The following is a 14,707-nucleotide window of genomic DNA, read 5'->3' on the forward strand; positions in this document are numbered from 1 at the left end:
GTCACTTACTCCATAAGCTCTAGAATAACCACGACAACCTGCTAGCCCTCTACATGCCAGGTCCTGAATGATTCAAGTTGTCAATTTTTAATTTTTCAATTAAAATTGTAATTTTTTACAGGCCATTGACATATGACAGCTATAAATAAGCATCTTGGATGACTTAAGAGGACAGGGTGCCTAGCCACCCTTATCAGCTGAATTACTAACCGAGGAACCCAGAATAAGAAGGAGAAAATGGAAGCATCTCCCTTATGAGGAAAGGCTGAGAGAGCTGGGTCTCTTTAGTTTGGAGGAGACTGAGGGGTGACCTTATTAATGTTTATAAATATATAAAGGGTGAGTGCCATGAGGATGGAGCCAGGCTCTTCTCGGTGGCCAACAATGATAGGACAAGGGGTAATGGGATCAAGCTGGAACACAAGAGGTTCCACTTAAATTTGAGAAAAAACTTCTTCTCAGTGAGGGTGCCAGAGCACTGGAACAGGCTGCACAGGGGGGTCGTAGAGTCTCCTTCTCTGGAGACATTCAAAACCCGCCTGGACATGTTCCTGTGCGACCTCACCTAGGCGTTCCTGCTCCAGCAGGGGGATTGGACTAGATGATCTTTTGAGGTCCCTTCCAATCCCAAACATACTGTGATACTGTGATCTGCACCTACTCTGTGAGAATCCCGTCAGCAGTGTCCCGTCCCTCTGGGGTGTCCCAGAACACTCTGGCCGTCAGCTTGTTGGGCTCTGCGGTTTTCTCCTTCACGCTCGGGCACTGGATTCTTGGAGGTTCAGTGTCTGTTGAAAGAAACGTCACTGAAATGGGCACCTGTGCACATGTTACAGCTACGCATTGTCTTCACAGCTCTTGCCCTGTTGTCAGTCTAATTGGTGACCACCTTCAGCTGGACTCCTCACCGCTGGACCCATCCCAGCCAAGGCAGGTGGAGCCTGTACTTCTCACCTTTTTGTATGAACAATAAGAGATTACAGTAATCAACCCCTCAATGCAGTGCAAAAAGCTAATTAAAAAGTAGTTATGGCAGCTTTCTTTATCTAGTCCCCAGTTAAAAAGCAATGTCCACAAATCCACAGTATTTAGCTTTGAATTCTAAGGAGGGATACTGAAGATTGTACCCAAGGAGCTTGACCCTTCTATTTATCTGCTCTACCTCTCTTAGTTTGTGCAGTGCATATCGTGATTAAGACCATTTGTAAAGCACATTGAACGTAAACCTCTCTCTGTACGATAACTTTGCATGTGACTGTTAAATTCTTTGTTACTTTTCCTGCAGCAATGGCAAAAAGAGAAACAGTGAAAGACTGACAAAATTGTCGTTTAGCAGGGAATTGCTGCTGTATTTGATTTTTTTTCAAGTAATTCTTATAATAATAATGCCTGACAGGTAATACAAAAAAAAAACCAGACAGAGTAAGTTTTGAAAGCTTGTCTAACTGCTACTAGAATATTGTGACTATTATTTAGGAGTAAAGGAACAGTGACAATAAAAGACCCTGATGGAGGACACAGGTGACCCACAGCTACTCATCTTCAGACACTTCTGTTACCAATCCTTCCAGCACAGCAGGAATACTTGGGCAAACCAAGTCCAAACACCATCACAATCATTAATTTAAAAGAAAAAAATAAATAGATCTATCTTTAATAGCTTAGTCTCAGGGGTTTTTTTACTATCACATGGGTTATACCCAAAATGAAGTCTAAATTCATGGACTCATATACCAGCTTTAAAAATGAACACAGAAGACAGGATTGCTCTTTACCTGCAAATAGAAAACAATCCCTAAAATGCTGCTTCAATTTAAAGGGTGGCAGGCCTTGTTTTTTCATTTGCAGGGCAGACACAAAAAGTACAATCTGGATTTCTTTCAGAAAAATAGCAATGATAAAAGGTTTTGGTCTTTATAAAGCAGCAAATATAAAAAATAATTTCACAGACCCTCATATTCTACAGTGTTTTCTCCCAGTTAAACTGGGGCAAGTGCAGCCCCGCTATAGCCCCTTCAAACTTTTAATGGTGTTCCAGGAACCTGGGACTCTTGAAAAACAGCTTATTTCTGTTTCTTCTCCAAGAGTTCTCCTCCAACCCCAAACACCACAGCTTTGTGAGACACTTCCATAAGAAGAGTTCCTGTCTTAATTTTGCAGAGGCGGGGGCGGGGAGGGAGGCACAGACAAGTCCTATCAAAGTTATTCAAAAACATCAGGAATATTGCAAACTGCCTTAAACAAATGCTTATTTTTTGTGGGGCTTTTGGGGGGAAATATACAATGAAAAAAATACATATCTCCCTATAGTATTAGGAAAATAACTGTTGATTTCTCTGTAGACCCTGCTAGAAGGAGACACTAGCAAGAGTGGGTTCCTGCTGCAGGGAGTGGAGCAATCACAAACGAACAGCACAATCCAATAAGCAGCTTTTGAAGCTTCCTGTACTTTACAAGAACACCCTTCACTAAAGATACATAAGGTGCTTAGTTCTTCTTTACGGCTTCTTTAACTTCTTCACTTTTTGAGCCCTTTCACTCCTCCTTCCCTACTCTGCCACAGTACACAAGCCAGCAGGATTTTTCAATAATTCACTCCAGCTGTAGGAAACACAGTTTCATCTCCTCATGTTCCTTATTCACTCCTTTATTTTTAAAGTACCTTCTCATTATGTGTGGAAACACGCTCACATCACAGCCAGCGAGAGCTCTGCCCTCCTCTAGAAAACTACGTTGCTCTCAATAACCCCCCAGTGTAGCTGAGCTGGGGTAGGAAATAACTCAGTCTCACCAAGGCTGCTTCTGGCTCTGGTTTACTGCAGCAACAGCTCTTCCCACTGTGCTATTGACAGCATATATTTATTCCAGCATTATGTTTATTTAAAGACAGCATGGCATTTAAGGACCCAGTGTTTTAAGCACTTAATTAATCAGAAAGGTCATTACGCTATTTAGCACAGAGAAGACTGGTTGGCGTGAACCAGCTTGGACTTCCACATCACAAAGACAAACAATACAGTTTGCTGTGGGAACCAATCGAGCACTCAAGGGCCAGGCAGCCTTTTGACCTGGACTTAAAAATTCCTGGAAAAGGTATCTACTTTGGTCATTTCAGCTGCCTTTTAGTATTCAGCAGGCACCAAATAAACGCCACCAGCATAACTTCACTTTGAAATGGACCAAAAGAAAGCAGCTGTCTAACCGAGGCTCTTTAACTTCAGTGGCTGCTGGGATGTGTTTAAAACAAACAGGCGCTCAGGTCTTTTTCCTTGTGCCTTTATACAAAGTCGTAGCCAATTTACAGCACATTAAGCACGTTGGCCACAGCCTGGCAGAAGGAAGACAGGTCTGAAAAAAATTCAACCCATTTAAAGGCAGAGAAGGTGACCAGAGAACATCTGGGCAAATGCAAAAGTGACAAAACGGAAACACAATCTTCCCAAAAAACCTTCAAAAAAAGAGTGTGACATGAGCAAGGTGCCCACTTGCAGGTCAGAAAACTAAACTCATTTCAAACAAACCCTGCTGGAGGAAGCCACAAGATTGCTGACTGCTGGAGAGGTTTTATCAGAGGGAGAAATCATCCTGTAAGTGACGGATTGTCAGACTCTCTCGCTTAATAAGTGTTCCAGGCCAGAGCTGGAGCCAGGACACGCTGCAAGGTGTCTGACCCCGTACGGCTGGTCTCACGCTCTTACTGCAGCGTCACTGCTGACAGACTGATGAAAAGTCAAGAGGATTTATTTAAGCTGTTCAGCAAGGCTATATATTAAATAGGTGAATCTCACTGGTAAGGTTTACATCTCAGGTAAGGAAACTGAGATTTCATAAAATCTGGTGCTGTTCAGCCACTACTTCATTTACTTTCCTTTAAGTTATCACTTTCCTTGGCTACTTGGCAGCAGCAACTGATGCTCTGGCTCCACACTGGGAATCGGCATTGCAGACATATTGCATCGAGAGGTCCTCAGTGGAATAACAGATTTTAAAGCTGTCTTTTGAACTTTGTGGAGAAAAATGCTGTTTTCAAGTAGGTTTTAGATTCTATTTTTAAAAAACATACTCTGAGACTGGCCATATTAACAATATCAAACAAAATTTAAAGAGCTTGTTTGCCTTTCTCATAGTTTATGAAAGACTTTTGTTTATTTGCTTGTGAATTTGGGACAACAAGAGGAAAGAAACAGGATGGTACTGAATGCCCACTGCTTGCTTATTCAACAGTCTGTATGAGACAGGTAAACAGTCTGCTGCTACGTAAATAAGCTGTTATTACTGACGGCTGATGACATTAAACGATTGCTAGAAGATAATTCAAAATACTAGTCTGTGTCAAAAGCATAAAGAGATGAAGAGACTGGAAATCATAAAAAGGGGAATGAAAAACATTGTCCTGCTCTGCCCACCTCTCTCCACAAGGCATTGCTCTGTACTTCAAAACATCCATTATCAGGGCCTGTATAATTAATGACTCGAAGTGCAAAGCCTGTTTCAGACATCCGTACTTGGAGGCTGTTAGTGAACTACCTATCAATACAGTCTTAGGATGGGACAAAAGGATGTCTTAGCACAGTGACAGCCATTTACCACAATCTCTGTTATACAGTCATCAGAAAAACGAAACCTTTGTAGAAAACAGTGCAAATTTCAGTCTTCTGGAAAATACCTATTTCAATCTATGTTATATTGCATTAAGGATATAATTGAGATATTATTAGAGTATTAGCACTTTCAGCTGATAACCAAACCCAGTTATATGTTGATCTTTTTTAATCAAAGTTATTTCAGCAACATGAAAGATATCATTCCCCTTATAGGAAGGGGACAGGGAAGAGAGAGGATGCTTTGCTAAGGACAGAATACTCATGGTCTGTAAGGGTCTCTGTAAGTGACTGCTAAAACAGATCACATTTTCTTGAGTTACAAAAACTGTAATTTTTCTCCCCTTTTAATGAATAACTGTTGCAGCAATGATGTTAGCCTGATGCCTTTCCTATATGGACCTTCACTTATGCACTTTGAACCCCACATAGTTTTGTGCAAAAATGCTAAGCAGTGCAACTGCGATACAAAAGGGTAAAGTCCCTTGTTTTCAAGAGGATTAGAAACTCAGGTCTGCAGTTACTTTTTCATACTTGAAGCTAATAGCTGTGGTGTCCCTACCTATTTGCAATGACACAAACTTTACCAGCCCATGCCTATGATCACACATAACACTCCTACTGTGCACAGTGCAACTAATCGCTTTCATGCTAAAGTAAGAAACAAAAAAGCCTCTTTGCTTTTGTATTTCATTGCTCCCCTCACCTTAGTTTTGCTCCTCAGCTGGAAGTGAGCTGCTCAGCCAGTTCTCTCCTGGCCACTTGTAAGCTTTTATAGGCTGCAGTTCTCTGGCAACTTTTCTGAACTAATAAATTACAGTAAGGAATTTGTGTTCAAGTGCAAACTGCGTGATACTGTATAGGGTCACGCCTGGTCACGCCCCCCCAAAAAAAAAACAAAAAAACCCCCCACAACTCTATCCTACCTATCAAGAAGTCAAAAGATAACCTTATTAAACAGCTTGCCAAATGCATAACTCACTATTTGCATATAGGCACTGTCTGCACGCAAGGTGTGAAGGGGTCTTCTCTACACTATGTGGTATTACTTTTACTGGGTTACTTGGGACTTGCACACACACTCTATGCAACAGCTATTCTGCTTTTTTGGAATCAAAAAGAAGCATTAGCGCTAACTTGGCTTCTTTTTTTGCTTAAGATGCTTACTCTACTCAGCAAGACAGCATTCTCTGTAATAAGCACCCCATCGCTGCAAATAAATAAGGTTCTGAAACTGCCAGGAAATACAGAGGACAAGATTTTATCATTTCCAAACTTAAAAGGGTTTGGTTTTCTGCCTCTGCCCACACCAAGGAGAAGGACAAGGCTTGTTTTTGTAAATAAAAACAACAGACACCACGAACAATCTAGACCTAAGCAGTAGGGTCATTTCTACATTTGTAAAACACTAAGTAACAAGAAACCTGAATAAAATTTTACAAATGTCAGGCCACAGTGGAGAGACTCCAAGGCCATTTGCTAACCTAGACTGAGCCACAGGCATTCTGAGGAAAACCAAGTTACCATACACAGAAAACATTGAGCACAAATACTCTACCACCCACAACCTTAAATTACTGGTAGCCAATTCAGACAGCCAAAAAATATTTTCCTTTGTGGGTGGCTGCCGAACCTTTCATCACAGACTTCCCAGAAACAAGAACAGCAGCTGAGACTTCACTATCTGCTGAAATCTCATTAGTAGGAAGGTGAATATAAATATTTGTTTATCTCTCTTTTGATTTATGTCTATAAAAATAATTATTCCAGCTGAGGTTGCTGGGAGAATGTTTACTATGTAATGAAAATTGCTGGCATAACTAACGCGAACTAGGCTGAAATGCAGTTTAGCTCACTGCAACTGTGCTGTAACTACAATCCACTCATATTCCCTGTATATACTTGGAATACATGATCCCAAGAAAGAAAAGCAACAGGGGAGGTCAGACAAAGGGGTTTGCTTCAAACCTGTTTTATTATTAAGTTGCAGACAGCACAACAGACTCCAGCGCAGAAAACATGCTAGAAGAGCAGCACAGTAATTACAGACTACCAGCAGGTCACCCAGGAGATCAAGGAAGGTTTTTAGAAGCATGGTCAAGCACTGACCGCTTACACTAGCCTGATTTTTATTGCAGCAATAATGCTTGGAGCTGACAGCTTATGTGTAGGGAAGGCCATCACTTCGGACTGAAAGTACTAAGTGTACTAAGTGAGAGATAGAGAGCACTCTGTATCCCTTGGAAAACTGCTCTCTGCTTCCTCAAAAGGGACAGTCGCTTTTTCTCTCCAGGAACTGCACAAAAAAGCATATTGAAATTCATTTGAGGGACCTCAAGATGTAGACTTTCCAGGATGCAGACCAGCCATCCTACTCACCAACGCAGGACGCTGGCCGGCCACTCCAAACTTTGTTGTCCATGCACGTCACTATACGGTCGCCTTTCAGCTGGTACCCTGGTGAACAGTAGTACTCACACCTGGAGCCAAAGTAGGCACCGTCTAAACACTTGAAGCCCCCATTGGTCGGCATGGACAGGGTGGGACAGCGTTTTTCTGGAACAGAAAACAAAGGTTTCTGGGAACCTCTTATTGTCCTTTAGAGAATTGTGAACATGGGTATTTCACAGAAAAAAAGACGCAGCTAGCAAACAACAAGTGTGAGAAAGTCATGTTCTACATGAGGTTTTTCACACTGACCTTATTAGCTGTGTTTCAAATTTAACTCTACATACACAGTGGCCTAATATAATATTTATGAGAAAAAGATGATGAATACCTATTCCTTTCTTGTCAAAAAATGTTTTACTGCAGGAATCCACTTAGACACCTGACACAAATTGTCTCAGCTTATAAAATCCAAGACAGGATGTATTTTAAAGCAGCTTTGTCACTCTGTCATAAAACTATTCCTACACTCATAAAACATCCCCTGTGTGCCAAGAGTATTTGTACCAGTCACAACACTTACCATGCCATGTACCACTCTAAGATCCTCAGCAACAAGCCCATCTACATACCCAAGTATATTGTCAATGTTTAAAATGCCAATTACCACCCAAAGCTCATTGTTTCATGGGCAAGTGGAGTTTATCATCTGTTAAACCTGTGGTGCAAGCCACACACATAGATTTCATAGCCACTTACGTTTGCACAGCACTTTCCCAGACCAGCGTTTGCTTGACTGACAAATTAGCTGCTGAGGGCCATGCAGTTCGTAGCCTTTTTGACAGCGAATATCACATCTTGTCCCCAATACGTTCTTGTAATATTGCCCTTGAGGTGTCCTGCAGTTTGCATAGCCATGTTTCACCTTAATGGGGGAGCACCACGGCGTTTCTAGCACAGAGGACAAAAAAACACACATGGTATTTCGCAAAATGTAAAAGGTCAGACACGAATATAAAATTACTTTCTTTATTCAAGGTCACAGAGAAAAAATGGGAAAAAAGTCTTATTTAAAAAGCCATCAATCCTCAAAGTGGAGAAGTAACACTGCAGCAAGGTGCACTATGTCTTCTACATCAGAAGGTCAGCCCTTCAAAGACTGGCAGCTCTTTTTTACTACTAACATTAAAGACAGTAGCCATTAGAATGTGGGGCGTAGAGGGGTGGGGGGGGGGTGCTCTATGTTTTTTGTCCATGGAATAAGTGTGCCACCATGTGGACAGTTTGATGACAACCGGACCTTTTTTCCCCTCTTGTTTTCAAACGGATACATCTAACTTCTCTTTAGGAATGCAAGTCTGCATTTAGGAACCCCTTTGGTCTAGCTGTAGTTGTAATCTTTGCAACATTTAGCTCTCACGCTGCTCATTTAAATAAAAACATGTTCCATAATAACACGTGCAGAAAAAGACACTGCCCTGGCCAAACTCTGATAGTTCAAGCTCTCCCACAGTTAGAAAGGACGTGACTTAGATAAAATCACCTTACCAATACAATACGTCAAGCCTGTCTGCACACATCCTCCATGTGTCAGAACAACCACTCAGAGTTTAAGTACAGCTCCAGTTCTGCAAAGTTACATGGCAAGTTAGGACCCAGGATTAAGGCTGAACTGGAACTCGTGAAGGGTGCTAGAACAGCAGCTCCCTCACTGTTCTCAGCGGTTCTGCAGTGCCACACTGTAACATTCAAATAGCCTTCTACCAGCAAATGGGCACAATACCATTGCCACGATTAAATCTGAAGGCGAGTGTCCAATCCAACAGACTAAGCGAAGAGCTTTCGAGCAAGATCTGACCTTATTCCTCTATTTTTGGTAGTCATTTGCAGCTGCCGAGTGCAACATGCATTCAGGCAGAATGTGTGCACTTGACAGCACAAACCCCTGCACTTCCTACAGTTAAATCCTTCAGAGAGTGTCAGTGTTTGTTCATAAGCGTGCTATATCCTTAGCACACATCCAGAAAAGGGAACTCGAGCTGCAGAAATTTCAGTCCAGTTCTAGATGCTCTCAAAGGCCTGGACTTCACGTGTTGTACTCTTCATCTGCAAAGATGGGTGGATGACTCACCTTTTCTTAATATCACAGACACGCAGCCTAAAGTATGAGAACTACCTTATAATTGCTCTCGGATGCAGGTCAGTAACATGGACCGATCTGCCAAGTCAGAGGAAAACTGGAATTTGGCTGAGACTTCATGGCTGATGTTCTGACCGGGCCCAAGGTAAAAAAGGAAACACATGACATCAAACTGAACGTTTAATAACTGCTCAGGGCTACCCTTTAAAATACTGCTCAGGATACAGGTACCACCTTCTTGTGAGGCTTTAACACCATACTGTGATATCGATGGGTGCAGTATTAGAGATTTCCCCTTCCCAGTCAAAGCTTAAAAATATTTGTTTAGCTTTGACAACAGGGTGCACCAAGAAAGCTGCATTTTTTCTGCAGCGGGCAGCTCCTTGGTGGGAGTTTCCTACACAAGGAGTGGCTAAGCCTGCCCCTTCTCAGCTCCAAGGTTTGAAAAGGATGCACTGAGAGAGAGGGAGGGATTGGAAGGCAAAAAGAGAAAGATGGCAGGTCCTGAAATCCTGTGTGACAAAGTGTGACATGTGGGAGGTACATGACAAAACTTCCAAAGTCTGCAAGAAAGATGGGAAAATAGCCCCAAACAAACAAAATGCAAAGAGTTTTAGCCTTCATCCCTACAAAGTCACAGGACACATTTAAAAATAATTTCTCACTCATCTTTGGCAGATGTTCACTCCTAGTTCTTAATTCCTATAGTTACTATGTACATTTTTCTACACTATTTGGCTACATAAATAAATCTACAAATATCAATACAGCCTGTTATATTTCTCATACATGAGATATTTATATTCAGTGTACAATGTCTCTAGGACATACTTACATTTTCCCAATGGAAACTATATTTTGTACCTACGTTTTGCTGTGCTGGTCCCGAATCAACACAAATAGCATCTGAGGACTAAAATCAGAGACTAATTGTCAAGCTTTTGACTAAACCAAGTTCCTCTAAACTAGTCTGTTTCTGAAGCAGTCATCTTGTGCTGTGACATGCTTATTTTTATATCTCCCCAATACACACAAAAGCCCTTTACAAAGACAACTAAGCAGTGTTATTCCCAGTGTCACCAAATACACAGAAACTGAGGCACGGGAAAGGAGCCGACCAGCCTCACAGCAGGATAGTGGCAGAGGGCAGTTCAGCTTTTTGGCTCAGCCACATAATCATCCCACCTCTGCTTTGCCTACCTACGGTCCTGTTTTCTAGAAGCACTGAACGTCAAATACAGCCTGCACTATTTACCTCACAATTATGAAAAAGTGGTTTGGCGAAGAGTGTTTTCTGCGTGTTTGTGGTGGTTTTTATGGTTTGGGGTTTTTTGTGTGTGTGTTTTCTTTTGTGGATTTTTTGTTTGTTTGTTTTGGTGATTGTTGTTTTGGGGTGGGTTTTTTTGTTTGTTTGTTTTTAGAACTATTGCCTGTCCTTCACCCTAATCTATATATCTCATTACTAGAAGACATTTAAAAAAACAAACCAAAAAAACATCAACTGACTTAGGCCACTTTGTTGAAGGGCTGTATCACAGTGGCTCACATTTTTCATTCTTGCTGTGAACCAAATTAAAACTGAGAGAGTGCATGAGGAGTGAGAGCTGATAGGAGAAGTCAACCAGCTACTGCTGAAGGAATAGGTGAGGACGGCACCCACCTCTGTAGCTTCCAGCGCTGCCGGCCCCATTGCCACTGCTGCAGTTCCAGGCATCATCTCTGACCTCTTTCTGGGGGAAGCCCTGCACGTTGGCTTCACACAGGCAGACTTCGCCTCATTTCCCTCCTGGAGAAAGCTGCTTCCTCCTCCTGACCTAACAACAGCTTGTCCAGAATCTCCCCTTCAGTGGTTTCATCCCCAAAATTTCCAATTTTTCTGCCCCACTTGTTCTTCTCATGCCTTGAGACCCTGAACTTCATTTTCATTCATTTCTTTTCAATTATAAAAAAAAACAAAACAAGTTTTTCCCACTTGTTGTAGGACCTCCTTAACTAAGGAGGAGGCCTCATGTTTTCTGCAGAAGGGTTTAAACCTGAAGTTAACAGAACACTGACTGAAGGGGCATAAAAGGGGAGATGAGGACTCAGGTACACTGACTGAGCTTTTGCCCCAGCCAGCTAGGTAACCCTTCAGCAAATCTGTTCAAGATATTTATGCCTGAAGTTTTCCACATATATAAGGTACATATGTACATGGCTGATTTCCTTTGTAAAGGGTGTTAAGACACTTTGCAACATGATCAAGAGGCTAATAAAAAAAAAGCCAAGCAGCTGTTTCAAGGTATTGAAAATTGCCTGAGTTTTTCTGCAAATTTTTGTGGCTTTATAAACATGCTTGCCTTGAGTAAACAGCTGCACATATACTTTTTTAAAAAAAAGGCTAACAGCTAAGAAATGCAGTTTAATGAACAAACAGCATACTGAAAAAGCCTTTCTTGTAGTGTTGTTGCAGCTCCAATGGTCTACAGAAAGAAACAAAGCAAGGCTCCTAGAGAGAAGTAATACATCTTTTACTGGACCAAATGATACTGTCAGGAAGAAAAACAAAACCAGACAAGCTTTTGGATGCAGATAACTTGAAGAGCTTAGGAGGAACATCTGTTTGATCTAAAACATGATTATGCTTACTCTAGAACTGAATGTGATTAGAAGAAAGTGGGTGAGGCAGGGCTTATAAGGGGGCAAATATCTGGGTCTAGACCAAGTGATACCACTGAAAAAAACCCCAGCTAACTTGAAAAGCTTATGTGCCTGAAAGCACATCAAATGATACAACAAAGTTTTAGATCAAAGTTTGCTTATTTTTAAGTGAAGGCACATATTGGTTTTCAAAGGCTAAGCAGCTACATAGAGTATTTATAGAATATTAGAGCTGGATGGGGCCCTGAGAGGTCACACAAGCTCCTCCTTGCCTCAAGGCAAGACTAGCTGTGTTCCTGAAGGCTTGGGGAATAAGAAAAGCTGCATGTTTCCCAGGCACCTTTTCTGGAGTTCCACCATCCATTCTGGGCTCTGTTCACCTAACTGAAATTTAAGTTTTTAGGTACTGGAATCTACGTAGTTTTTCTGTTCAACAGAAAGTGTGCACCATTCCTCAGCGATACACAGGGGCTGCTGTGTTCAGGAAGCCTTTCCTCATCAAATACGATCTGAGTCCGCCTTGCCAACTGGCAGGAAGGAAAGCATTTTTCAGAGCATGGTTTCCCCCAAGCCCTCAGTCCTGTTTAAACAGCAGCCGCAGCTGAGCATTTCCTTCAGAAGCAGCATGCAAAGTGACAGGTTGTGCTGCTGCTCGCTGGTACATCAGCTAACAGAGCGGAGGGTTCACCAGGGAGGAAGGGAAAAACTCTTTAAAAATGCCGTGGGCACAGAAAGTCTCAGCGATGTTTCTTTGGAAAGCTGAGCTAGTTGAAAAACATCCAGATAACGACAAAAGGGTTTAGTAGGAGGTCAAATCGCCCCCAATAAACTGCAATGTTTTGTTTGCAGATGCTAAAGAGGATGGATTTGTATGTTCACTTGCACTGTTTACTGTGTATATGTGCAAAGAAGGAACAACACTGCTTATGTATGTTAACATCAGTTAGGGAAATTCATTTAATTATGTGTTACTGGGAAGTTTTATTTACTAAGCAATATGCCACACCCAAAATGCTGGACTGCATGTTTAAGGAGAAGCTCTGAATGTAGCTACTCAGCCCATTTTTCCTTGCTTTGTCTTTCTCCACTCCCTTCCCCCCCAATACCAACTTAAATAAGTATGCTAATGAAGAGTGAGCCTTTTCTATGCCAACGCTTTATACTCTTAAATTCACATTGTCCTATTTTCAACATTTGGCAGTAGCGCTTCCAAACTCAGGGCAGTACTTAATATCTGTGTGAATGAGTCATTATGTTTCACTTATCCTGGTGACATTTTGGCTGACATGAGTGTAATCCATTTTGGATCACCATATAAAAGGAACTTATACAGAATCTGCATTTTAACTACTTGCCTGCCCTGGCATGAACTGGCATTGATTTATCTTCATGATCTCTGGAATTCTTTATCTATGTGTCTTCACAGGGTTACACATTAAAAGGTAAATAAAAATGAGTTTACCCAATTAAAGCTTTAAAGAAATATTTCTGCATGCATTTTAAAGCAAAATTTCATGCTGAAGTATTTTACTGGGAGGAACCTAGGACATTTACGAAAACAGCAACATAGCCATCACATCTGTGCTTTCCTCTTTTTTGTTAATAAATGTCTGAATTACTTTATGACTTACCTCTTATAAAGCCCATTGACTCTTCGCAGAGAATCAATAACATACGACTCAGCACCAATGCCCAATATTTTCAAGTAATCAAAATTCAAATTCAAATTCAAATTACAATTCTAGCATGACTGTAGATTAGCTTACTAAAAAGAAACACAGTTACCATTTGAAGTGACAAATTAAATGCAAAGTTTCTTTACTGTCTGGGCTTCTGAGGGCTTTTGGCTGAGGAGAGGGGTATTGAGACAGAAGCAGGCTTTTTAAGAAAACAGACATAGTAAATGAGAGATTTACCAATAACATCAAAAAACTTCTCAGTCTTGCTAAATGGCAAAATCTAAAATATGGAAGAACCCCCAAATTTGCTTTATAAATACCCAAATACATTCACTCATTCATAAAGCTACATAAGTTGTTTTAGAATGTACCTGTTCATTTGTTAAGCACACTTTGCATTTCAGGTTGCAGGTTAACCCAAAATGCAAACAATTTTACAGAAAAAAAAGCCATGAAAATCAAGTTCTCTTGCATGTCCTTCTTTCTATACATTACCATCAACAGGCCCAGGTTTTGAGTTAGCTTTTCTTTGATGGTTTTGTTAGGATGTATTAAGAAGAAAGAGAAGCTCTTCCTGGATTTTCATGAGTTAACAGCCTGATCTTCCAAGAGCAAAGGCAGTGCAAAAAGTTACTTACTCAGGTGCATACAAGAGCGGTGATCAGCACTTGGGCTAATTTCCATTGTTAAAAGGGGTAGAAATTAAAACTTGATCTAAAAATCCATGAGAAAAAGCATGGAGCTGGATCTCCAAGATTTTATAATCCATGAAAAGAATGAGAAAGAAGCTTTCTCTTAGCAACCAGCTGATCCTCTTTAGCATAGAAGCAAAGCATTCACCTTTATATCTATTGCGCGCATACACATCTTCGTCATCTTCAAGGGGTGAATATCCCGATCCTACAATACAAAATAGAGAAAAAGAACTGCAGCAAGAAAGGAAACATAAAATAAGAATATAAGAAAGTTTTGCAAAAAGACATGCAAGATTAAAATGCCACAATCTATGCAATGCCATCAGCACAGGCTTCTCTGAAAGCTCAAATTCATAACGGACCCAGTTTATAGTGAATTTGGAAGGGGCAAACTGATTTGATAATCAAGTGAAATAGAAAATCACTCTCATTGCTCTCAGAGCACTTTCAAGCAATGCCATGTTGCACATGTAAAGTCACAGCTCCTCTGCTACGGAAAGCCCATCAATCATGAAGTTCATCTATTGATCAGAGAGAGCAGAAGAGGTACAGGTGAAGGAGGAC

The 14,707-nt window shown here is 41.1% G+C and overlaps 1 protein-coding gene across 1 annotated transcript in view; it reads right to left on the reverse strand.

The window, feature by feature from the left end:
- Window positions 1-14,707, reverse strand: part of SRPX (sushi repeat containing protein X-linked) — a gene marked incomplete at its 3' end in the record, with an annotated part of 51,892 nt that overhangs the window by 7,145 nt on the left and 30,040 nt on the right. Inside the window, exons 2-5 of the mRNA XM_080363646.1 lie at window positions 14,289-14,348; window positions 7,749-7,940; window positions 6,981-7,157; window positions 662-788 (exon numbers count right to left, since the gene is read on the reverse strand). Of these exons, the coding sequence (XP_080219772.1) occupies window positions 662-788; window positions 6,981-7,157; window positions 7,749-7,940; window positions 14,289-14,348 (556 nt within the window). The remainder of the gene's footprint in view (window positions 1-661; window positions 789-6,980; window positions 7,158-7,748; window positions 7,941-14,288; window positions 14,349-14,707) is intronic.

This window comes from Nesoenas mayeri, assembly GCF_963082525.1.
Source record: "Nesoenas mayeri genome assembly, chromosome: 1".
NCBI lineage: Eukaryota > Metazoa > Chordata > Aves > Columbiformes > Columbidae > Nesoenas > Nesoenas mayeri.